We start from the raw sequence: 25723 nt of genomic DNA on the forward strand, positions 1-25723 counted from the left end.
ACTCCCAAAGCCCCTCTGAAGTGGAATATACATGGCGGTCTTTCATGGGAGCTTGAGGACGGGGCTTGGGGCTTGGGGCTTGGGGCTTGGGGCTTGGGGCTTGGGGCTTGGGGCTTGGGGTAAGGGATAGCCCACGAGCATGGCACTCCTTTGAATGGCACTCGTTTACACATTGCGAGCCCATTGGCCCTCAATAGAATAAAGGCTCGATTGTATAAACACTATCCCTCATCATTAGTGCATGTAATTTGCTCGAGGACGAAATGGCGTGTTCATTTCAGAGTAACTTCCATGTCAAAGCGGGGGTATCTGTTCGTCGTGGGCTTTTATTTTTTAAGATAATATAAACCACTTTTTGGAGGTGAACTCTTTGATTGGTCAGTTCCTCCCATAGACTTATAGTGGATACCGGAAAAGTGCTCAGTGAGGCAAGCGAGAGCGCTAAATGGACCGCGCCATCTTTCAAGTTCCGGTTCGTCCGGTCCCAAACAATAGGCGCGTTCGACTTCATGCAGCACCGGCGGCGCCGACAGCCAGCTGCAGCCAACTGCCTTGAAGCTGAGAATGCCATTGGCTGCTTCAAGTCAGCCGGGCTGCAGGCGATGCCGGCACTGCATAAAGTCGAGCGCACCTATAAACTCCCTTCCGTGAACACCCCGTCACTAGAAACAAAACCGGCTAGCATTGCGGATTATATCAACGTGTATGAATAGACCCTGTGCAGAGGTGGTGCTTTTCCCTTATAATAATTTCATTGTATGTAACTTTTAATAAAAATTAACAATAATACAAACATTTAATATGGAGATTATTCTCGATTCCGTCCCCAGCTCCTGTCCTGAGATATGTCTCCTGTCATGCTAGCCCTAACCCCAGCTCCTTGTCCATGTCCTCCTCTCCTGCACATAGGATCCTCACATAGCATGCACAATGACAGTTTTTTTTTTACTGTCGCTATGTTCAAGTATTTTAGTCAGTCTTTTTGTCAGGTACACAGATCAACACAAGGTTAGACTGGGCACTGAAATTCTTAAGACAAGACAACGCAAGCACCTGGCATAACATAACATATAAGTACACAGAACATAATTTACATCTATGCTGAGCTTTTATTTGTCATGTACACAGAACAACACAAGGACACACGCTAGGACACATTTCTCAACATTTATGTCACTTTTTCCAAAATCTTCACACAGTGATCACAACACAAGTATATTCGATTAGATTAGACTTTAGTTTAACAGTTTTGAAACAGCCTGAATGGACTGTAACTGTAGGGTCAAATGTCCACATTTTCAGCCCAAGCTTTTTAAGACAATAACATGTCCATATTCACCTCAACAAAAAAAAAAACACAATTCACAGGATGTACACACAACATGACCCATTTTAAAGAGTTTTAAGGAAGCAATTTGAAATATTGTCTATTGCCTCATCAGAATGTCCGAAAAGTGATTGCTTTCTTTTTAAAGGCATCATGAGTGCGTGTGGGTGTTCTGGCATTGATGCAAAGGTCGACGTAGAGCTTGTATGCTGCTATTGATGCACTTCCTCCATGTGCCTGAATTGCTTGGTGTGCAAGGTCAAGTTCTTGGGAAGACCAACGCATTTTATACCCAGCTGGTAAGGCCAGACTGGGCGTGTGGGTTACTGTCTGTTGTTGCTGATTGTCATCGCGCAGCAGGTCTTCAAAGTCTTCTTCCTGTTGATGTTGTTGTGGTTGTTCGTGCCAGGCATCAGGCTTTACCTGGCTTAGCCCCACTTGCAGAGGTGTTATTTTAAAGGGTATTTCGTGGTCTAGGCGATATATCCTCAGTTTACTTACACCCGGTAAAATGGTTTTGCTTTGTATCTGCAAAAGTCTGAGCCTGGCTTGTGTGACGGGGAGCGCCATTTCGAGCCTGGACAAGCTGTTGTAGTCCACGTAAACACCCTGCTGCAGCAAGGCTACACAACTGAGGAAAGTGCAGACAGTAACCAGTTGTGGCCTACTCAGATTCCGTCTCTCTCCATCCAGACGCTCCAGCACGGCTAGCATCCATGGCATTCCGTTCTCTTTGGCGGCGGCCAAATTCTTTTCAAAGGTCAGCCCTCTGGAAATCAGTTCGACCACAACGTCTGCTTCGAAAAGAGCTGCTCTGGCTTGCGGCGTCGGGTTCTGCAGGGGGGCGAGCACGTTCCAGTAGTCCCGTTTGTTCCAACTCACCTTTACATTGCGCGTCTCGTCGTGCAGTTTGATGGCAGGGAAAAAAGTGATAGCCAGGGAAGTCAAAGCGGAATCTAAGATGTCTCTTACTGGCTTACCAGCTGCCTCCAGGAGAGCGGCCGCCCTTCCATACGTGTATGGAAATGCAAACATTTTGACTTTTAACAGCTGTTCCACTAGCTGACCAGTGCTGAGTGTGCCAGTGCAACGGCCGAAACTGGGTGGTTCGTTTTTGGTGAATGCTTCAAGGGACAAGTTGTTGTTTTCCAGCAGATCTGAAAGGACGACTCTTAACAGGCGTTTGCCTATGACGGGGAAAGCTGCCTCCACGTAATCCGCGAACGCAAATACTCTTTGAATTCGGGCCTTCTGCTTTTCATCTTTGGTCCAATACAAAAGTGGAGGGGGAGTGTCTTCCAAAGTGGCAGAGTTGACGGGAGCTAAGCCCAAGATTCCCCTTTCCCAGGTTAAGCTTCTTTCCTTGTCAGTGGCCGGCCCCAGGTTAGCAGCAAGAACCAAGTCATACTTGCTGGAGGGCCTTCCCCAAAAGAAGACTTCCAAAGCAATCTCGGCCTGGAAAGCAGTCCAGGACTCTGTGAATCGGCCAGTGCCTCGGCCTGCGTCAAGGGCTGCCTGTAGCGTGTCACAGAGGTGAGTTGGCAGTTCCCGCAGTAAACTGGTGAAGGTGTTGCCTCCTGGCACTCCACACTCCTCAAAAGGCAGTAGCATAGGCTCCTGTTCAATAAGGGCGCGCAGCTTTGGAACATCAAAAAAGTCTCTCCCACTGAGTGCACGGCACATCTGGTTTGCTGCACATAGCGTGACAACTTCGACCCTGGCGGCAACACGCGTTTGTAACTTTCTGGTGTGCTCTCTCATGTGAAGTAAATAGTCCCTGCTGCGGTTTGACATGGCCCTCGCGGTCATGTGGTGCATAAGCCCGCAGCAAACAATCTCCCCCGAAACAGGATGAGAGTAGTATGTACGTGTTCTGTTGTGCGGAGTATCTGCGTAGAGCTGTATGAATGTCAGTTGTTCTGGAGAAACTACAATTTGTTGGAGGCGCTTGCTGATGTCCATTTTTTTACCATCCAGATTGCTCTGAAAGTTCACAGTTTCCCTCATGGACAGGGCAGCGAACACACTGCCCTTTAATCCTACAAGCTTTTGTAGTGCGTACTTTGACCAAAAATGATGATGATCTCCACACTTGGACAGGATGTCACAAGCAGTGTGGATGCTAACACTTTTCACCCTGGCGACTTCACACAGCTGGCAAAGATTCAGGTCAGACCTTTGTTTCTGTCCAAACTTGGTCAAAATCACAATGGTCCTCAATGAATTGTTCTTCCCTGTGTTGGCTAGAGCATTGTCTATCAATGTCAAGTAAAATCCCTGGTCCGGTTCAAGGACATTGACCCTGGACAGGTCGTACATTGTGTTTTTCCGCACTGTGGGTCGCGACATGTCGTCTAATGAAAGGTTTTCTAACAACATGGTAAGTTGTGTATGCACTTCAACAAAGTACTTCAGTGTTTCGGTGTCCATGTTCTGCTGAAACTTCATCCAGTCACGTCCATCTCTTTCAGCGGGTATCAAAGCGACGGTCAAGCTCCATCCCTGTGAGGTGTTCAGAACATGAAACATGAACATGAAGTCACCCGGCCTGCAATTTCAGCTGTTGCTAAATAACATACAGTTCCTAATGGGCGTAATAGCTTTTAAAACTACCACACACAAACATACAAGTAAAAAAAAAAATGGGCGAGAGAGAATGCACCATTGAGCACAAGAAAGACAAATAATTAAATGATTACTGTGAATTACCTGGGATTCAGCCAGTTTAATCCCTTTGCAGTGCATGAGACATGCAAAACCCTTATCAGAGTAGACATGGTTGTTGCTGACGTGCTTTTTTAGCAGATGAAATGCTGGCTTCAAGTTGTACTTTGTCGGTTTATCAAAAGAGACATAGTTTAATGGCATTTTGATAGCCGCCATGTCCTGGAGCTCTAGCACCACACCATCAATGTCAAATCTGTACTCCAGAAAGGTATCTTGTTCGTATGCCGTCAGCCGGGTTGGATGAACAGAGATGTGTACGTCCTCGTCAGAGAGAAATTCTTTAACTCCGTTAAACTGACTGCGCCGGTGCGCAAGGTTGCTGGTGTTTTCTTTAGCTGTCGTGGTGTATGTCAAATGGTCAGCATCCGTTGTCGTCCTGCGCGTAAGTGAAACACAACAAGAGGATCTCCTGATGTCATAAAAGCTACTTCACAAAGGTATGTCAAGCAGATGGTCTGCATCTCATTAAAACAAACAAACTCCCAACATCTTCTAGTCTTAACACATTCTCACCATTCCCTGGGTGATAAAAAAGCCTACAGTCATGTAGTCAAAACATTACATTGTTAATTTCTCCAACAAGCAGCAATAGCTTTCAATGTCAGATCTGATCTATTCTTGTCGATACATAGTTTCCAATTTTGTAAATTAAATTGTGATCACTGGAAACAATTACTAATTCAAAGCCAAGTTAACATGACTGAAAAAATACCTCATGTTTTCCGTATCCACTCTAGCCAGAACAGAATTTTCACCCTGCAAGTAAACACGTTCCTTCATTGAATTAAATGCGTTGACGACTCATCAAATACTACAATCAATAGAAGAAAAAAAAACTAGTTAGTTACCTGCATGTCTGCATCATGGGTAGGCATTGCTGTGTGGATGGAAGTAACAGTATAGGCATGTTTAATAATACACACGTGATATTACACATTATTAGTAGGCTATGGCTTATATGTAGGCCTACTTTCGAAAACAGTAGTCGTATAGTTGGTCAAATAGAAAACCTTGTCAATCTGTAGGCTATGTGAATTAGGCTATTTACAGTTTTTTTCAATCGCTATGACAGTTTTTTCAATACCTTTAACAAGTTTTCTAAACTCTTGACACAGTTAGCAGAACATCCGCCTGTGCTGGCTATACAATTAACACATTTCTTGTTGCTTTGACACACAATGCATAGAGTAAACACACATTTTAAATGCTTGAACTTCTTTTACACACAAGCTCCACCAAGACCAACACAATCGATTTTTACGGACCAATTTACCAATGCTTTAACACTGTATGTCAGAACAGATAACACTATGTTCAAAACCTAAATTATTGGCTAAAGTCAAAGTAAACAGCTGTTCATATTGTGAATTGAAACACAAATATATCCCCTGTATTTTAATCCATTGCTACTGAGAAAAAGCTGGTTGAAGTTATGCAAATGCTATAAATTACAGTTGATTCCCAACTAGGAAACACTATGGTGTTGAGGTTCTTTCAATCGTATGACTATATGGTATATATACTGCAAAGTGGAGCTCTTTGTGCTGATCTTGTGTGGAAAAAAAACAATATAGAGAAACAAGAAGAAAGTAAGAATACAGTACAGTAATACCTGCACAAAGGAGATGAAGTACCAGGACAAGGGAGAGGAGTGGGACAAGGGCAAGGGAGAGGGAGAGGAGTTACAATGTGTGGTGGCCTCAGAGAAATGCAGTTTCTGTATTCCATCTGATGTTAGTGTTTTTTATGACATTGTGCTATGATTGACTGAATGTTACTGTGAAAAGAGAACGGGTGTTAGTGTTTGGTAGACATGGTGTCATTTTTAGTATATTTTTGTGTTATGACAATTAGTGTTTTGAGTTTAGTTTACAATGTGTGATTTTGAGCATGAAATTAACCGTTTTGCCAATTGTGTGTGGTAGGTGTGTTGGTGCGTTAAGAGTTTCGAAAAATTGTTAAAGGTATTGAAAAAACTGTGATAGCGATTGTAAAAAACTGTAAACATTATAGGAATGATTACCTACGTCCCTGCAGGCCCCAATCCAGTTATTATTAATTCAGGAACATACCAATCAAAACGAATAACAAGTATAATATTTTATATTTCTCAATCTTATTAACCTACCTGCTTCAGGCCCATCGATTATATTGCTCTGGAAGTCGGAGCCAAACCGCTCACGAAGTCTAAGAAGTCGCCGTGATATTGTGTCAAGTTCCATCTCTGCCTGTTTTTTTAATTCTTCAATACGTGCCCTAAGTTGTTCCGTCATTTTTTTCTTTTCAGTAAAAAAATATAGGCCTACTAGGCTAGAGTGCAACGGCAAGGAATTCAAATGGTCGGAAATTTAGCCTACTGACCAGTTAACGTTTTTGCATCTGTGGTCAAGATAAACGTAATTTTTACATTAACGCATATTCCTAAATCTTACGCTATAGGCCACACCTATTTTGGTGAGATCGGAATCTGTCACCTAGGGCTCCGGAACACATGTGACTTTAGTGTTTACTTCGCCTTTTTTTTTATTCAGATCAAATACAAACAATCCAGGGGGCTATTGTACAAAAGTAGAATAAAGAAATCCAGGATAACTGAAAAAGCGCAACTTCATCAACCATTTCTAAACAACTGCAATAGTAGGGTTTAAGCATTTAAGTAATGCATGTTAATAAAAAATACATAAGAACACATTCAGACGACAGCGGAATACCTGTTAAAAACGTTTATTTCGGATCAGAGCGGCAGCTGATTTAACACGAGACTCCAGAATTAATCTTAGCCTGGCTGTTAGCCTGCTCGGGAGCAGGAGCTGCAAAGAATAAATCTCCATGGTTACTTGGCTGGGTTTAATTCATCCTGCTTTCGTGCAACCAACTCAAAGCTAAATTCATCCAGGATAACTTGAATATCCCGACTTAATCCCTTATCCTGGTTTCGTGCAATAGCCCTCAGGCACTTAAGCAGTAATTTCCCAACCAATGAATATATCTCCTGCCTCAGTTTCAACAAGAATAAAACCCATAAACAGATATAGACAATACTTGATAACAACAAAAACAATACAAATAATATCAACATAACAAACACAAGGACATATTTACAGCCATGACCAAATGACCTCCTCCAATAAAAGTGGCCAGAGGGGAGTCAATTCATAGGGGTTCATTTCATGGCGTGTGGCTTTACATTTACATTTACATTTATTCATTTAGCAGACGCTTTTATCCAAAGCGACTTCCAAGAGAGAGCTTTACAAAAGAGCATAGGTCACTGAACATAACAACGAGATAGTCCCAAACATTGCAAGCAGCCAAAACATGAAGCATACATTGTGAAAAAGCTAAACAAGTGCCAAAAGGGAAGACCCATAAGAGCATGTAGTTATACAAGTTACAAATAAAACAACATGAACCATAAAAGTGCAGGACTGTACCTGTAAAAGAACAATCAACAGTAAAATATTACACAGCAAGTACAAGACTTAACTTCGTTATATCTAACCTACAATAGCAACAAGTCACTCAATAAGAGTCGTAGTGATCCTGGAGGAAACTAACAAATCCAGCCAAGCATTCTTAAGTGCCGTTGTACTCCCGGAACAAGTGCGTCTTGAGCCTTTTCTTGAAGGTGGGGAGACAGTCAGTGTCCCTGATGGAGGTGGGGAGCTGGTTCCACCATTGGGGCGCCAGGCAGGAGAAGAGCTTGTGTTGGGACCGGGCAGTCTTGAGCGGTGGGACCACCAGGCGGTTGTCTGAAGAAGACCGTAGGTGACGGGTGGGGGTGTAAGGTTGCAGGAGAGACTTGATGTAGATGGGTGCAGTCCCGTTCACTGCTCGGAAGGTCAGTACCAGGGTCTTGAATCTGATACGGGCGTTGATGGGTAGCCAGTGGAGGGAGATGAGGAGCGGGGTAACATGGGAGCGTCTGGGTAGATTGTAGACCAGGCGGGCCGCTGCATTCTGAATCCTCTGAAGAGGGCGGGTTGCACATGCTGGGAGACCAGCGAGCAGCGAGTTGCAGTAGTCCAACTTGGAGAGGACCAGTGCTTGGACTAGCAGCTGGGTGGAGTGCTCAGACAGGTATCTCCTGATCTTTCGGATGTTGTAGAGGGTGAATCTACAAGACCGGGAGACTGCGGCGATGTGGGCCGTGAAGGAGAGCTCGTCATCCATTGTAACCCCAAGGTTCCTGGCAGAGGATGAGGAGGTCACCGTCGCAGATCCCAGGGTGATTGACAGGTCGTGGGAGATGGAGGGTTTAGCCGGGATGATGAGAAGTTCTGTTTTGGCGAGGTTCAGCTGGAGGTGGTGCTCGGTCATCCAGGCGGAGATGTCTGCGAGGCAGGCCTCAATCCTAGCAGAGATCCCCGGATCGGTCGGGGGGAACGACAGGTACAGCTGGGTGTCGTCAGCGTAGCAGTGGTAGGAGAAGCCATGGGAGGTGATGATTGGTCCAAGTGAGGTGGTGTACAGAGAGAAGAGGAGGGGTCCAAGGACGGAGCCCTGTGGGACACCGGTGGAGAGCTGGCGGGGGTCTGACAGTTTGCCTCCCCAGGAGACCTGGTAGGATCTTCCCGAGAGGTAGGATGAGATCCACTGGAGTGCAGTGCCAGTGATGCCCATCTCTCCAAGTCTGTAGAGCAGGATCTGGTGGTTAACCGTGTCAAACGCTGCAGAAAGGTCCAGCAGAATGATGACGGATGACCTCGAAGCCGCTCTGGCAGACTGGAGGGCAGTGGTGACTGAAAGGAGGGCAGTCTCTGTGGAGTGGCCGGTCTTGAAGCCCGATTGGTTGGGGTCAAGCAGGTTGTTCTGAGAGAGAAAGTTAGACAGTTGGTTAGATACAGCACGTTCAATTGTTTTAGAAAAGAAGGGTAGCAGTGATACCGGTCTGTAGTTCTGGAGGACGGCAGGGTTAAGGGAGGGTTTTTTGAGTAGAGGAACAACTCTGGCCTGTTTGAAGGCAGATGGGAAGGTGCCAGAGGTAAGAGAGGAGTTTAGGACATGGAGCAGAAAAGTTATGATAGAGGGGGAGATAGTTTGAAAGAGAGGGGAGGGGACAGGATCAAGGGGGCAGGAGGTGGGGCGATGAGAGAGAATGAGGTCAGAGAGCTCTGACTCGGACAGGGGAGAGAAAGAGTTTAGACATTTAGTTGGGTCAGTCGTGAAAGGTGAGGGGGTAGGAAAGGTGGGTTTAGGGAACCGACTGCTAATGTCGGAGACTTTTTCCTCAAAGAAGGAGGAGAAGTCGTCTGCTGTCAGAGTGGAGGGGGCGGGTGGGGGAGGTGGGTTAAGAAGGGTGGAGAAGGTAGAGAAAAGTTTGTGGGGGTTAGAAGCAGAGTTAATTTTGTTAAGAAAGTAGAGGGTTTTAGCACCAGTTATGTGAGAAGAGAAGGATTTAAGGAGGGAGTGATACTTATCAAGGTCCAGACCGTCTTTGGACTTGCGCCATCTCCTCTCGGCTGCTCGAAGGGTGGACCGCTTTTCACGAATAACATCCGTAAGCCACGGGCAGGAGGGAGAAGATCGTGCAGGCCTGGTTGACAGGGGACAGAGAGAGTCAAGTGATGCAGTTAACGTGGTTAACAGGGTGTCGGTGGCAGTGTTAGTGGGGTAGGACGAGAACTCGTCAATGGGAGGGATGGAGGATGTTACAACAGAGGAGAAATGGGAGGGGGATAGGGAGCGGAGGTTGCGCCGGAAAGTTACGAGGGGAGGGGAGGTAGGAGGAGTTGGAGGGAGAGAGACAGAGAATTTGATAAAGTAGTGATCAGATATGTGCAGTGGGGTTACAGAGGTTACATATATATACATTCACACCCACAATACGAGACATACAACGAGGCTGGAGGAAGAAGACCTAAGTCACGTAATGTGTTGGCAAAGTATTGTTGAGTTGCTCTTGCGCATGGTTGTGTTGGAAGAGACCGCGCGCCTCAGTGCGCCACTGCTCGCCATAGCGCGCCACAGTGTCCGAATCCTCAATGAGCAAAACAGCAGACCAGATCTTCACAACTATAAGCACATTCTCAGCTTCACACTATTGGCGAAATACTACACACAGTGGTTTTGCAAATCACTAAGTAATAATGTTGTTTACAATATGTGCTTCATGTTTTGGGCTACTCGCAATGTTTTGGGGCTCTCTTTTTGTTATTATCAGTGACCTATGCACTTTGTAAGGCTCTCTCTTGGAAGTCGCTTTGGATAAAAGCGTCTTCTAAATGAATGAATGTATACAATGTATCCAGTGTTTTTGCCCAGTTCGGTAAAGTGCCCACTAGATAGCAGTGTAAGAGCACAAATAGTAAGGGCAGAGCCTCTAGTCAATGTGATGGGTATGAGCATAAATTGCATAGTGTTTCAAGTTTCAAGTCTTTTATTGTATAAGTAGCAATAGCTTTCAGAACAACACAAGGTCAGACTGGGCACTGAAATTCTTAAGACAAGACAACGCAAGCACCTGGCATAACATAACATATAAGTACACAGAACATAATCTACATCTATCTACATAAATAATCGACTATACTAACCCTAATACAAAAATGTCCTAAATTACAGATAACAATAAATAATACACTATACTAGCCCTAAATGCAACATAAAACCTATTTCAACCCTATAACCCATTCTAACCTAGGTGGAGTACAATACAAAAGTGCAAAATGCAGATCAGTGACTATGTCAATGACCATACAGGAGCCTGGTGGCGTACAAATAAATAAATAACATTACAAAAAAACAAGTTAGGAATACACAGGGTTGAAGACAGCTGGACAGTACACATATTAGCCTTATTCAAGAAATAAAACATGTAATACCCATGGCAAAATGTACAATTGTTTGTCTTACATGTATCCTATTTTAATAGTTACATAATGCAATAATGTTAAACACACACAACATTGTATTTGGTCTGCTCATCTTTATTACATTGACGTGATTGAGACTGCTTACTCGTTCCAAGGCCTATTGACAATGTGATTACAATAGTTAAACACAGTGCACACACACATCATTTATGACAGGACATTGAGGATCGGTTCAAGAACATTAGTTCCCAAATGCATCCCTAGTTGTAACTCTAATTTAAAAAAAATGTGTTCAAGGAACATTCTTCGAAGAACTGGTGGCGTGTACTGGTGGACTCCACTTCAGAACAAAGGCTATAATCTTTCAATCCTATTAAAGCCTACATTATTCTCACATACATGTTACATGGTGCTCATGCAATGCAAAGAGAAGGCAAGATCCAGAAAGGTAGTTCACTCTTTTCTTGGGGTCATGTTTAACATAATTATTGTTGCTTCTTATTGAATGACTTTTTGATTTGACTTAACATGATTATATGTTTTTAAGTGTCTTCTACCCATTTTGTAACATTGATGTTCTTTGGGGTCATTTTCACCCCAGGCTGTTTTAGCTGTATGATACATACAAGAAATATCTAAATGTACATACATTTGTTTTGAATGTTATAGGGTTATAAAATGTTATAAAATGTAAAGATATTATGGTTCCCCTCCCCACTTGAATGATAGGGTAGACTTAGTGCTCCTAATGTCATCAAAGTGGGTTTGCATATATTCCATAGTCAGTCAAAAGGTTGTTTTGATGTATAAAGGGGGGTGGGGGTGGATTTTTTTATTTTATTTAAAGGGCTATTTAGGTGTGTGAACAAACAAACAAAAGTATCTGACACAAAAAAACCTGGGTACAAATCTGATTCTGGGCGTTAAAGTAGCTACTAGCTTTTTTGCTATAATTGGGTGCATTTACATGTTAATGTTCATTAATGTACACAGACGGCTCGCGTTTTGCAGCATTGGCAGGAAGAGCTACTGATTCTGAGACCTTAAATTAGACTCTTTCTGTGTTATCTTGCAGGACACGACCCAGCCCACACTTGGAGCCGGCAAGGACATATAAGTAAAACACTTGTACAACACTCTCCTGCATTTCACAGCCATACAATGGAATATCAGTCCAGTGAGATTCCTCTCTTTCTCTCCATCCTCCCCGTTCTCCTCTCTCCCCCAGTGTCGTACAAGCGTCTCCTGTCTCTCCAGAGTCTGAGTGAGGTTGCCAGTCCCTGGAGGGGGCTGACCCTGAACCGCTGCCTAGTTCTGGCCCTGCAGCTGGTTCTGGTCAGCACATCCCTTGCAGTTGAAGGTTCAGACCATCATAAAGCCCCCTCCTCACTCCACCCTGGAGCCCCCAGACGAGGCCCCCTGGAACACATGCTCTCAGCCTTAAGGGAGGGCTGGCCCCCCCGAGGGGGGCAGGGGGGCCAGGAGGCTCTGGTCCGGTTTGGAGTGTGCCCGGGGTCGGAGGGGAGCCCTGTCGCTGCCCTGGCACGGCTGGTTGGTGCTGGAGACAGACTGCGTGTCATGCACCCTGAAACAGGTCACCACGGAGACACACCCGGCCTCACTCGGTTCATATTCAGCACATCATGCATCTTAATAACATGTTTTAATTTTGTTTATTCACACAGAGCTGTTGGAGGAGAAGGGAGGAGGAGGACGAGGACGGCTGGTGTTGAACTTTCACCTCCCCCTCTCTCCGCTCCTGAAGCTGCATCCTGTCCTTGCCCTGGCTTTCAGTGTTCCCATGACAACCTCAGACATGGAGGTCTCCTTCACCAGCCCTGCCCTTCAACCTCCTACACAAGTGAGGCTCCACCCATCTCCTAGGCCCCGCCCCCAGGCCAGGGAAATTGTGGTCTTGACTTTAAATGTTTCTGTGTCTCCCAGACGCTGTGTCTGTCATCGAAGACCCAGTACCTGGTTCTGACTGGACAGCCTTCAGGGGGCCACAAATGGAGAGTTTCTGTCACATTGAAGACACCGGAAACAGAATCAGGCATGAACCAATGTTCAGCTATACTTCATCTGAAGTTCAGATCCACTTTTTTGGCTAGTTAAACCTCTCTAACCCCTTCTCTCTCTGCAGGGAAAAAGTTGTCTGAGCTACAAAGTATTCTGATTGGTGGAGAAACATCAACCCCTCTGCTACTGTTATCATTGGATAGAGCGACAGGAAAGAGGTGAAGTTTCATTGTTTCACAATTAAATCACTTTCTAAGCCAGCTCATCATTAAATTTACATTTTTATAGCAGATTATGTTGTCCAAAGCGACATCCAAATTGTATTATGTCACAGAATTGCAGAATTGCCAAACCATGACTTGATGATTCCTCCTGAGTTCAGAGTTGTTCATCTGTGTTCCCCAGAGAGACACCGGAGCCATGCGGCTTCCTGTGTGAGCTCCAGAGCTTCCTGTCTGAGGTGCTCCCACAAGTGCCCCTCCAGAACTCCGCCCCCTTCCCCCTGGCATCCCTGAACTCCCTGCCCCCCCTCCCCCTGGGCCCCTCCTCCAGTGAGGCACTCCTCCTCTGCCTCATCAACTCCTCTGGCCCCACACTGTTCTCCTTCCCCCAGAGGAGGCCAGTGCTGGGGGGGCAGGGGGGGGCCCTGCTGGGGGGCCAAAGTGGGGAGCTTTCCCTGACCCCCGTCTTGCTGGAGACCCTGAGGCTTCGGCTGGCGGAGGCCGTGGGCCGGCTGGGGCGGGAGGAGCTTGGATTCAGCGGTATGGACAGGCTGTGGAGGCTGCAGGAGCTCAGCGCCCTCCCCAGGCCAGGAGAGGAACTGCATAAAGGTCCACATTCTTGATTAAGATGCTCATAAAGATCTGTATTTGTCTTTGATCTGTCTTTGGTGAGTGTGTGTGTGTCAGTAACGGGGGGTGTCCCCACCCCCAGGTGGGGGTTGCTCCAGAGAGAGACAGTATCGGGCCCTGCTCCTGCTGAAGGCCCTGCACATGGTTCAGGGGCAGCGGGAGGTGAAGCGGGGCCTGCGTGTGGCGCGAGCATCCCCTGAGCGGAGCTCCGTCTGCCAGCTGCACAGTCTGACCGTATCCCTAGAAAGCTTCTTCAGGGACCCGCCGCACGCCAACATCAAAAACTGTGAGGGCAGCTGCCACTTTCCCATCCTGCAGGGCGTCAACGGCAACAACCATGTCATGCTGCTCAACAGCCAGGTATCCTGCACACCCTGCATACTGTACACTACACTTACACCATGTTCATTATACCTTACCCTCCACCCTACTCAGTGTAGGAACAAGGTGGAAGTGCAGCTCTGACCAGCCTGTTTGTGTGCAGGTGCAGAGAGGGCTGGAGCTGGGACGAAGCCCCTGCTGTGTGCCCCTGGAGTACGGCCCCCTGACAGTGGTGGAGCTGGATGCCAACAACGGAGCCACCATCAGCATAAAGGACAACATGGTGGCCAAGAAGTGTGGCTGTCGCTAAAGAGGAAAAGAGGAGGGTGGAGAGGAGGAGAGTTGGTCACACCAGTGCAAGAAACCCTCCCCAACCCTCCCTCGCCCCACCTAAATTATCGCTTTCAGTTCTGTAGTACGTTTTAATAAAGTGTATTTAAAAATAATCAGGACCTCTTGTAATTATTGTCACCTTTTGAGATATCCTGAAAATTTGAATGTGAATGCATTCATGATTTATGACATGATGATGTGCATGATGGCTGCACTAAAAGCCTTCATTTGCAACAGGACATTATTACTGCAAGAGACCATATGCCTTACAAAATGTCATCCTAATAACAGGTTTAGTCGATTGTGTGTGTGTATGTGTGTGTGTTTGTTTCCAGCCTGTCTGTGTGTGTTTCCAATATGTGAAGGGCCAAGGAATATATCACAAATGATTTGTATTTATCCCTTGACCCCCCATAGTTTAGATTACTTTTCGGCTCTATATGTATGGATGATTACGGTAAATAATCCAGGTCACGGTGACACTAGAATAAATATTGATCTAAAACCATTATCAAATGTCCTCCTAATAAGGTTGTGTGTTTCCAGACTCAATATATACAAAAAATAGGGGGCCAGGGGGATATATATATATATTTTTGTATTTACATGATTAAATAGCAGTACATAGTACTTAGCCGAGGAAGCCCCTGGCCCCAATCTTAGTTACTAATTTCGGCTCTATATATATATCGGCTAGTTATGGTAAGTAATCCAGGCCACGGTGACAAAACCGCTAGAATACATCTAAAAGCATGTATTTACAAATAGAAGGTTTTCACCGACGTCACGTTCTGAGCAGTAACCTGGATGCACGGCCATTGTGGAGGCACTTGGTGTAAATAACTGAACGGAGTACATGGAGTATTGTGCGCTTTGGATACTTTAAGTGAATGTAGCCATGTGGACGATTAGAACCTCACTTTGGATTGACGACAGTATGAAAATATAGGACGGTTTTATGTTAATATCGCTCTGGAAAAGAGCGTCTGCTAAATGAGTAAATGTAATATAAAATGTAATCTTCATGAAAGTCAGTTGGTTTAACTGTTACTGTAGCTAGCTAAATGTGGGAACGGAAGATAAAGTTATAAAGAGCTAGCCTAGCTAAATTGTCGTCCTTTAGTTTAAACTCCGTAATGTTAAGCGTATATCGTAATAGTACTTGTTTTTGTACTACTTTAAATGCAATGACAAATACACTGAGTAGCCTACAGAAAATATGCGTCTGTATTTTCTGTATTGTAAAGTAAACTAATGGCGCCCCATTACTATCCCCCATGTTGAGAAACACTGTCCACATGTTGAAGTGCTTGTTGTGTTCGAAAAAAAGGCTTGATATATAAATACTATCCCTCATCATTAGTGCATGTAGGCCTACATAGGGTTTAGAGCAATGCAGATATTCTTGCAGCGCGTTGTCATAACTATTATAAAAAGATTTTGCATTCACCTGTAAACTAATGGTTTGTGTTCTGTTCCAATCCATTTACCTAGCGTCCTCAGGTCTCTGACAATGTCTTCTAGACGGGATGGCCAGTCCGGACAGAAGCCGGGGTGGAGCAGGATTGTGCGGTGCTCAGAGGAAGACTCTGCCATCTTGAACTTTGTGTGCAAGCGCAAGCGTGAGACCCGAGGTATCCTGCTGTGGCTGGAATTGGAGAAGCGGGGTCTGATCAATCGTAGCTGCTGGTCCATGAAGGTTCGCTATCAGAAGTACATTTACATTTAGTCATTTAGCAGACGCTCTTATCCAGAGCGACTTACAGTAAGTACAGGGACATTCTCCCCGAGGCAAGTAGGGTGAAGTGTCTTGCCCAAGGACACAACGTCATGCACACCGGCCGGGAATTAAACTGGCAACCTTCAGATTACTATGCCGATGCTCTACCCGCTCAGCCACCTGACTCCCTAAGTACCTGTGTTTCATTGCTGCAGAACCAGGCCAGTCTTCTGAACCAGAGGTCGGAAAGCCAGCCTCTATCCTAGTGTGGCTGTAATTGGAGAAGCAGGGTCTGATAAATCGTAGCTGCCGGACCATGAATTAGGTTCGCTAACAATTGAGATTTCATCTTTGGGAGTATAATGTGTACAAAACCTTTTTTATAATGCCTTTTTAATGTGTTCACAGTGGTTCTCAAGTGCCATCTCAAGCCGGAGTAGAGGACTTCCCCCATTTTTTCCTCGCCCCAGCTGGAAGACCTGTCGTGAACCACCCAGAGTACAAACAGTAACCTTTTTCTATATGTTAGGTGAGAAACAAGTGTATTCCCCTTTCCCGCGCTGCGCACCAGCATAAACGTATACAAAGTTACAGATAAATGGGTACTGTGTAGACGGTGATTGTGTGTTTTTTTTGCAGGTGCATCATGAGCGTGCATGTAGGCCTACATAGGGTTTGGGGCAATGCAGATATTGTTGCAAGGCGTTGTCATAACTGTTGTAAAAGGATTTTGCATTCCCCTGTAAACTAATGGCTTGTGTTCTGTTCCAATCCTTTAACCTAGCGTCCTCAGGTCTAACCCCGACAATGTCTTGTAGACGGGATGGCCAGTCGGGACAGAAGCCGGGGTGGAGCAGGAGTGCGCGGCGCTTTGGCAACACGTCAGAGGAAGACTTCGCCATCTTGAACTTTGTGTCCAAGCGCAAGAGTGAGACCCGAGGTATCCTGCTGTGGCTGGAATTGGAGAAGCGGGGTCTGATAAATCGCAGCTGCCGGTCCACAAAGGTTTGCTATCAGAAGCACCTTTGTGTTTCATTGCTGCAGAACCAGAGGAGGGGAGGACACAGGGTTAGACAGGTAGAGGACTTGGGGTTAGGCCAGGGGTGGGGTTTGTTGCGTTCAGGATCGCGGACGAGGGGGAGCACGCGGGGGTTTAGGGTTAGAGAGGGAAGAGGACTTGGGGTTAGGCCAGAGGAGGGGAGAACACAGGGTTAGACAGGTAGAGGACTTGGGGTTAGGCCAGGGGTGGGGTTTGTTGCGTTCAGGATCGGGGACGAGGGGGAGCACGCGGGGGGTTAGGGTTAGACAGGTAGAGGACTTGGGGTTAGGCCAGGGGTGGGGTTTGTTGCGTTCAGGATCGGGGACGAGGGGGAGCACGCGGGGGGTTAGGGTTAGACAGGTAGAGGACTTGGGGTTAGGCCAGAGGAGGGGAGAACACAGGGTTAGACAGGTAGAGGACTTGGGGTTAGGCCAGGGGTGGGGTTTGTTGCGTTCAGGATCGGGGACGAGGGGGAGCACGCGGGGGGTTAGGGTTAGACAGGTAGAGGACTTGGGGTTAGGCCAGGGGTGGGGTTTGTTGCGTTCAGGATCGGGGACGAGGGGGAGCACGCGGGGGGTTAGGGTTAGACAGGTAGAGGACTTGGGGTTAGTGCTGGGTTTGGGCCCTATAGGTGATTGCTGATGGTTGAGCGTATACTGTGCTGTGCCACATAAGTCAAAATAAAATAAAAAAATTAAAAACTCTTTCACTTTCCCTTGTCCCTTCCTTCCTTGAAAATAGTTGTCACCCAGAGAGTTTGCGTGGGCGGGGTGGTACACACCATCACCTTCCCGCAGTGTTGGTGTTAGAATTGGGTCGGTGGTTTGGGGAGCTTGGGGTTATGGCTCAGGGTTTGGCTGTTGGCGTTGGCCTGGGGTGAGAACGTAGAGGTAGACAATGGGTCGGGCTGAAGTAACGTGTCCGTTCTGATACAGCAGGTGCTGTGTGGCGACGATGGTTGAGTGTAAAAATAGTCACATGACTTGGCAGAGTGACGTCGTGACGTTTTTGAGCCCCCCAAACGCCAAACCCCTCCCTCCAATTGAGCTCTATAAATGGAGCAGAGGGCGCATGGGCGGGTGGGCGGGCTAAATTTTCAGAGTAAATTTTGCAGCCCGCTTCTGACAGCTGCTCCGTTCATCCCTATTCATTTGGGGTCCACCGTTATTAATGTGGGGTTATTGCTGTTATTAATGTGGGGTTATTGCTGTGCTGCGGCAATGCGCTTCTCATCCCCGTTGTGACGGGTGTGTCTTTTTGTTGGCGTTTAGCTGTTGATAAAAGGCTGTCATTACTGAGCAAAGTCGATGTATTGTGCATAGCTCCGTAGCGGGGCGAGGGCGGCATGGGAAGACGTTGTGCGCGCAACACAGCTCATGCACCCACATACAATGTGTACAGTGGAGAATGCCCGCAGTCATTTGTGTGTGAGTCGTGTTTAGCTGTTCGTGAGAGTGTGGATTTGTTGAGCAAAGTGTATATACACATATTGCCGAGTGGCTATTGCACGCTGTCGTGTTGCGCCCACAGCGCGCCACAGTCCAGAGTCCGTGCTGCGCGTCTCCCCCAGTCAAAAGCCAGCGCTCCAGTTACGGATTTGTGTTATTGCAACAAATATGCTGCAGTCCCGCAGGGGGCGCCGCACGGCCGGCCGGCTGGTCAAAATGCATTGCTTCAAATGAAGAAGACGAACGCGTCGTTCACTCTCTGTGGTCGTCATTGATTTCGTTCGCAAGTGGCGAGCCAGACCAAAACCCCCGTTTCATTTTATCCTAATGTGTGAACATGTGAGAAAAAATGATAAAGAAAACGATCAGTGATAAAGAGAAGCAATCGTCGATCCATAAATTCATCAATCAATCAATCAATCAATCAATCAATCCAAGCTTCTGCTCCAAATGACGTCAGTGCGGTCAGCTGTGGGGTTTCATTGGGGTTTCATTGGGGTTTGGGGGGATAGCCTAGCCCTCCTAGCCAGCCTGTGGGTAGTGGGCATACGTAGGTAGGTAGGTAGGGTAGGTAGGTAAGGGAGAGCCCACGAGCATGGCACTCATTTGCATGGCACTCGTTTACATACCGCTAGCCCATTGGTCGAGGCACTTTGACACCGCCCAGAAAATGTCAAGACAGTGCACGGACGTTACAGGGTTTTGAAACTTTGCGCCACCCTGTGGACAAAAAAAGCCACTGCGACAGTCAAAGTCGAGCACTAGGTCAACGGTTGTGGCCTCGGGCGTCTGGTGAAGCCCTCGTGCTTGCTACGAGTCTGAGAGGCGCGCGCGGGCGATCTCCCTGCATTCAGCAGGCCTCCAGCTTTCCGTGGGCATGCGTTGTGTGGGCGTTTGTCCCCCGATTGGCCCCCCTCGGACAGGCCAAGGCGCTAGGCGTGGCGTGATGTTTTTGCACTGGTCACTGTTCATCTCACCGTGATAATACCCGAGGGGCACACCTGTACGGCCACTCTTTGTCAGACTCCCAAAGCCCCTCTGAAGTGGAATATACATGGCGGTCTTTCATGGGAGCTTGAGGACGGGGCTTGGGGCTTGGGGCTTGGGGCTTGGGGCTTGGGGCTTGGGGCTTGGGGCTTGGGGCTTGGGGCTTGGGGCTTGGGGCTTGGGGTAAGGGATAGCCCACGAGCATGGCACTCCTTTGAATGGCACTCGTTTACACATCGCGAGCCCATTGGCCCACAATAGAATAAAGGCTCGATTGTATAAACACTATCCCTCATCATTAGTGCATGTAGGCCTATGTAGGGTTTAGAGCAATGCAGATATTTTACTGAACAGCAGACAGACAGACAGACAGACAGACAGACAGACAGACAGACAGACACACACACACACACACACACACACACACACACACACACAGACACACACAGACACAGACACACACAGACACACACACACACAGAGAGATGCTCAAAACAGTAACCCTTTGATATGTTAGGTGAGAAACAAGTGGATTCCCCTTTCCCGCGCTGCGCACCAGCATAAACGTATACAAAGTTACCGATAAATGGGTACTGTCTAGACAGTGTTTGTGTGTGTGTGCGCGTGTGCATGTGCGGGAAACTGAGAGACGGGAGATATGTGTGCAGGTTCTCGAGGGAAGGCAGATTGCAGCCAATCACCTTCTCTGCAGTGCGGATGACACGCTGCAGCCTGCTCTTGTCCTTGGCAGTGGCAGCAGCGTACCAGGTCAACAAAAATAGGAAGGCAAGTGAAAAAGGCAGGAATGCAAATGGATGCGTTGTGAAATTGTGTGTTTGCTTTTCTTTTGCAGGTGCTCTGTGGCGATGGACGAGTGTGTAAATCACGTGTCTGCAGGGAAAGGTAGGTGCCACATATTTGGAGATCAAGGTAAGTGTTGTTGCAACGTTTTTTAGTGTGTAGGTGAGTGAGGGGGTGCTCCTGGAAGTGTGTGACCAGTGTTGTTTGTAGCTGTGCCAGGCGGTTTGTTGTTCTGGTGTTGTTTCAGCCTGGTGTCTATCGATGCCCCGGTTTCTCCAACGTAGTGTTTGTGGCAGAGGGTGCAGGTGATGACGTAAACCACATTGGAGGTTTGTGAAGTGAGACTGCCCGGAACCGGAGCTGATGTGTGACTGTGGGGGTTTGTGATGAATTTTCCGTTCTTGTAGGGACTCCACTACCTGCCATCGAGCACATCCAGAGGAAACGCTGTCTGCATCGAGCTCGCAGCATCCTCCAGGACTCCCCTCGCCCAGCCGACACACGTCTGCCTTCACTTTGTCACTTGCACTACTGGAATGTCAATTTGCAACCACTGTCTGTTTATTGCAGTCACAGCTGTTTACAGTAACAGCTGTTTACTTGCGAATCTTGCACTGCGCCACCTTAACTGGATTGTGCTCCTTTGCACTGACGACTGTCATATGCAGTGCCAACTGTTTGCATTCAGCACCGTACTTTTAACTGTAATATGCAATCAATTTCCACTGCACTTTGACACTTTTTTTTTTTTTTTAAGGATAGCTTCTGTCCATACTTTATTGCACAACACCTGCACTTACTTCTGGCCAGACCTAAACTACATTTGGTTGCCTTGTACCTGTACTTGTGTAATGACAATAAAGTTGAATCTAATCACATCTTTGGTTCTCTAGGTTGGAATGCAGAAGAAAATCAACGGGAACCACATTTTAAAAAAGGACCAGGAGCCCTCGTCATCGTTGTTACCTGTTGGGATGTCCTGAAACTATGAACGCCAACGCAGGTAAGTAATACACAAGGTAAGTGATGTACAAGAAGTAACATACACATAGGAGAAGGTTCACACACACACACACATATATATATATATATATATTTATTCAAACACTAACAGTGTCTGCAGGTAGGTAGGTAGGTGGGTGCCAAATATTTGGAGATCAAGGTAAGTGTTGTTGCAACGTTTTTTAGTGTGTAGGTGAGTGCCATTTTTGGACATCTTTACCATTGTTTGAGCTGCTAAATCAATGCTAAACACACACACACACACACACACACACACAGACACACACAGACACACACAGACACACACACACAGAGAGAGATGCTCAAAACAGTAACCCTTTGATATGTTAGGTGAGAAACAAGTGTATTCCCCTTTCCCGCGCTGCGCACCAGCATAAACGTATACAAAGTTACAGATAAATGGGTACTGTGTAGACGGTGATTGTGTGTTTTTTTTGCAGGTGCATCATGAGCGTGCATGTAGGCCTACATAGGGTTTGGGGCAATGCAGATATTGTTGCAAGGCGTTGTCATAACTGTTGTAAAAGGATTTTGCATTCCCCTGTAAACTAATGGCTTGTGTTCTGTTCCAATCCTTTAACCTAGCGTCCTCAGGTCTAACCCCGACAATGTCTTGTAGACGGGATGGCCAGTCGGGACAGAAGCCGGGGTGGAGCAGGAGTGCGCGGCGCTTTGGCAACACGTCAGAGGAAGACTTCGCCATCTTGAACTTTGTGTCCAAGCGCAAGAGTGAGACCCGAGGTATCCTGCTGTGGCTGGAATTGGAGAAGCGGGGTCTGATAAATCGCAGCTGCCGGTCCACAAAGGTTTGCTATCAGAAGCACCTTTGTGTTTCATTGCTGCAGAACCAGAGGAGGGGAGGACACAGGGTTAGACAGGTAGAGGACTTGGGGTTAGGCCAGGGGTGGGGTTTGTTGCGTTCAGGATCGCGGACGAGGGGGAGCACGCGGGGGTTTAGGGTTAGAGAGGGAAGAGGACTTGGGGTTAGGCCAGAGGAGGGGAGAACACAGGGTTAGACAGGTAGAGGACTTGGGGTTAGGCCAGGGGTGGGGTTTGTTGCGTTCAGGATCGGGGACGAGGGGGAGCACGCGGGGGGTTAGGGTTAGACAGGTAGAGGACTTGGGGTTAGGCCAGGGGTGGGGTTTGTTGCGTTCAGGATCGGGGACGAGGGGGAGCACGCGGGGGGTTAGGGTTAGACAGGTAGAGGACTTGGGGTTAGGCCAGAGGAGGGGAGAACACAGGGTTAGACAGGTAGAGGACTTGGGGTTAGGCCAGGGGTGGGGTTTGTTGCGTTCAGGATCGGGGACGAGGGGGAGCACGCGGGGGGTTAGGGTTAGACAGGTAGAGGACTTGGGGTTAGGCCAGAGGAGGGGAGAACACAGGGTTAGACAGGTAGAGGACTTGGGGTTAGGCCAGGGGTGGGGTTTGTTGCGTTCAGGATCGGGGACGAGGGGGAGCACGCGGGGGGTTAGGGTTAGACAGGTAGAGGACTTGGGGTTAGGCCAGGGGTGGGGTTTGTTGCGTTCAGGATCGGGGACGAGGGGGAGCACGCGGGGGGTTAGGGTTAGACAGGTAGAGGACTTGGGGTTAGTGCTGGGTTTGGGCCCTATAGGTGATTGCTGATGGTTGAGCGTATACTGTGCTGTGCCACATAAGTCAAAATAAAATAAAAAAATTAAAAACTCTTTCACTTTCCCTTGTCCCTTCCTTCCTTGAAAATAGTTGTCACCCAGAGAGTTTGCGTGGGCGGGGTGGTACACACCATCACCTTCCCGCAGTGTTGGTGTTAGAATTGGGTCGGTGGTTTGGGGAGCTTGGGGTTATGGCTCAGGGTTTGGCTGTTGGCGTTGGCCTGGGGTGAGAACGTAGAGGTAGACAATGGGTCGGGCTGAAGTAACGTGTCCGTTCTGATACAGCAGGTGCTGTGTGGCGACGATGGTTGAGTGTAAAAATAGTCACATGACTTGGCAGAGTGACGTCGTGACGTTTTTGAGCCCCCCAAACGCCAAACCCCTCCCTCCAATTGAGCTCTATAAATGGAGCAGAGGGCGCATGGGCGGGTGGGCGGGCTAAATTTTCAGAGTAAATTTTGCAGCCCGCTTCTGACAGCTGCTCCGTTCATCCCTATTCATTTGGGGTCCACCGTTATTAATGTGGGGTTATTGCTGTTATTAATGTGGGGTTATTGCTGTGCTGCGGCAATGCGCTTCTCATCCCCGTTGTGACGGGTGTGTCTTTTTGTTGGCGTTTAGCTGTTGATAAAAGGCTGTCATTACTGAGCAAAGTCGATGTATTGTGCATAGCTCCGTAGCGGGGCGAGGGCGGCATGGGAAGACGTTGTGCGCGCAACACAGCTCATGCACCCACATACAATGTGTACAGTGGAGAATGCCCGCAGTCATTTGTGTGTGAGTCGTGTTTAGCTGTTCGTGAGAGTGTGGATTTGTTGAGCAAAGTGTATATACACATATTGCCGAGTGGCTATTGCACGCTGTCGTGTTGCGCCCACAGCGCGCCACAGTCCAGAGTCCGTGCTGCGCGTCTCCCCCAGTCAAAAGCCAGCGCTCCAGTTACGGATTTGTGTTATTGCAACAAATATGCTGCAGTCCCGCAGGGGGCGCCGCACGGCCGGCCGGCTGGTCAAAATGCATTGCTTCAAATGAAGAAGACGAACGCGTCGTTCACTCTCTGTGGTCGTCATTGATTTCGTTCGCAAGTGGCGAGCCAGACCAAAACCCCCGTTTCATTTTATCCTAATGTGTGAACATGTGAGAAAAAATGATAAAGAAAACGATCAGTGATAAAGAGAAGCAATCGTCGATCCATAAATTCATCAATCAATCAATCAATCAATCAATCCAAGCTTCTGCTCCAAATGACGTCAGTGCGGTCAGCTGTGGGGTTTCATTGGGGTTTCATTGGGGTTTGGGGGGATAGCCTAGCCCTCCTAGCCAGCCTGTGGGTAGTGGGCATACGTAGGTAGGTAGGTAGGTAGGGTAGGTAGGTAAGGGAGAGCCCACGAGCATGGCACTCATTTGCATGGCACTCGTTTACATACCGCTAGCCCATTGGTCGAGGCACTTTGACACCGCCCAGAAAATGTCAAGACAGTGCACGGACGTTACAGGGTTTTGAAACTTTGCGCCACCCTGTGGACAAAAAAAGCCACTGCGACAGTCAAAGTCGAGCACTAGGTCAACGGTTGTGGCCTCGGGCGTCTGGTGAAGCCCTCGTGCTTGCTACGAGTCTGAGAGGCGCGCGCGGGCGATCTCCCTGCATTCAGCAGGCCTCCAGCTTTCCGTGGGCATGCGTTGTGTGGGCGTTTGTCCCCCGATTGGCCCCCCTCGGACAGGCCAAGGCGCTAGGCGTGGCGTGATGTTTTTGCACTGGTCACTGTTCATCTCACCGTGATAATACCCGAGGGGCACACCTGTACGGCCACTCTTTGTCAGACTCCCAAAGCCCCTCTGAAGTGGAATATACATGGCGGTCTTTCATGGGAGCTTGAGGACGGGGCTTGGGGCTTGGGGCTTGGGGCTTGGGGCTTGGGGCTTGGGGCTTGGGGCTTGGGGCTTGGGGCTTGGGGCTTGGGGTAAGGGATAGCCCACGAGCATGGCACTCCTTTGAATGGCACTCGTTTACACATCGCGAGCCCATTGGCCCACAATAGAATAAAGGCTCGATTGTATAAACACTATCCCTCATCATTAGTGCATGTAGGCCTATGTAGGGTTTAGAGCAATGCAGATATTTTACTGAACAGCAGACAGACAGACAGACAGACAGACAGACAGACAGACAGACAGACAGACAGACAGACAGACAGACAGACACACACACACACACACACACACACACACACAGACACACACAGACACAGACACACACAGACACACACAGACACACACACACACAGAGAGATGCTCAAAACAGTAACCCTTTGATATGTTAGGTGAGAAACAAGTGGATTCCCCTTTCCCGCGCTGCGCACCAGCATAAACGTATACAAAGTTACCGATAAATGGGTACTGTCTAGACAGTGTTTGTGTGTGTGTGCGCGTGTGCATGTGCGGGAAACTGAGAGACGGGAGATATGTGTGCAGGTTCTCGAGGGAAGGCAGATTGCAGCCAATCACCTTCTCTGCAGTGCGGATGACACGCTGCAGCCTGCTCTTGTCCTTGGCAGTGGCAGCAGCAGCAGCAGCAGCGTACCAGGTCAACAAAAATAAGAAGGCAAGTGAAAAAGGCAGGTAACAGCTGTTTTCTTGCGAATCTTGCACTGCGCCACCTTAACTGGGTTGTGCTCCTTTGC

General features: G+C 47.7%; 2 protein-coding genes and 1 long non-coding RNA gene across 3 annotated transcripts; 2 read left to right on the plus strand and 1 right to left on the minus strand.

Annotated features, from left to right (window-relative positions):
• Positions 1-1392: 1392 nt before the first annotated feature.
• LOC146281791 (uncharacterized) lies at positions 1393-3676 on the minus strand. The gene has a single exon (XM_084701973.1). The coding sequence runs from the start codon at positions 3674-3676 to the stop codon at positions 1439-1441; it is 2238 nt and encodes a 745-aa protein (XP_084558099.1). The 3' UTR covers positions 1393-1438.
• Positions 3677-11289: 7613 nt separating this feature from the next.
• On the plus strand, positions 11290-14476 carry LOC146281792 (anti-Muellerian hormone-like). The gene is made up of 8 exons (XM_084702062.1): positions 11290-11317; positions 12098-12463; positions 12557-12730; positions 12814-12939; positions 13013-13106; positions 13294-13718; positions 13822-14099; positions 14224-14476. Exons 1-8 carry the CDS (start codon positions 11290-11292, stop codon positions 14368-14370), a joined length of 1638 nt encoding a protein of 545 aa, XP_084558188.1. The 3' UTR covers positions 14371-14476.
• Positions 14477-15207: 731 nt separating this feature from the next.
• Positions 15208-16901, plus strand: LOC146281793 (uncharacterized). The gene is made up of 3 exons (XR_014762495.1): positions 15208-16092; positions 16329-16438; positions 16522-16901. It is a non-coding gene; the product is annotated as an uncharacterized LOC146281793 (long non-coding RNA).
• Positions 16902-25723: the final 8822 nt, after the last annotated feature.

Source organism: Hypomesus nipponensis, chromosome 7, assembly GCF_054491055.1.
Source record: "Hypomesus nipponensis isolate SF chromosome 7, ASM5449105v1, whole genome shotgun sequence".
Classification (NCBI taxonomy): domain Eukaryota; kingdom Metazoa; phylum Chordata; class Actinopteri; order Osmeriformes; family Osmeridae; genus Hypomesus; species Hypomesus nipponensis.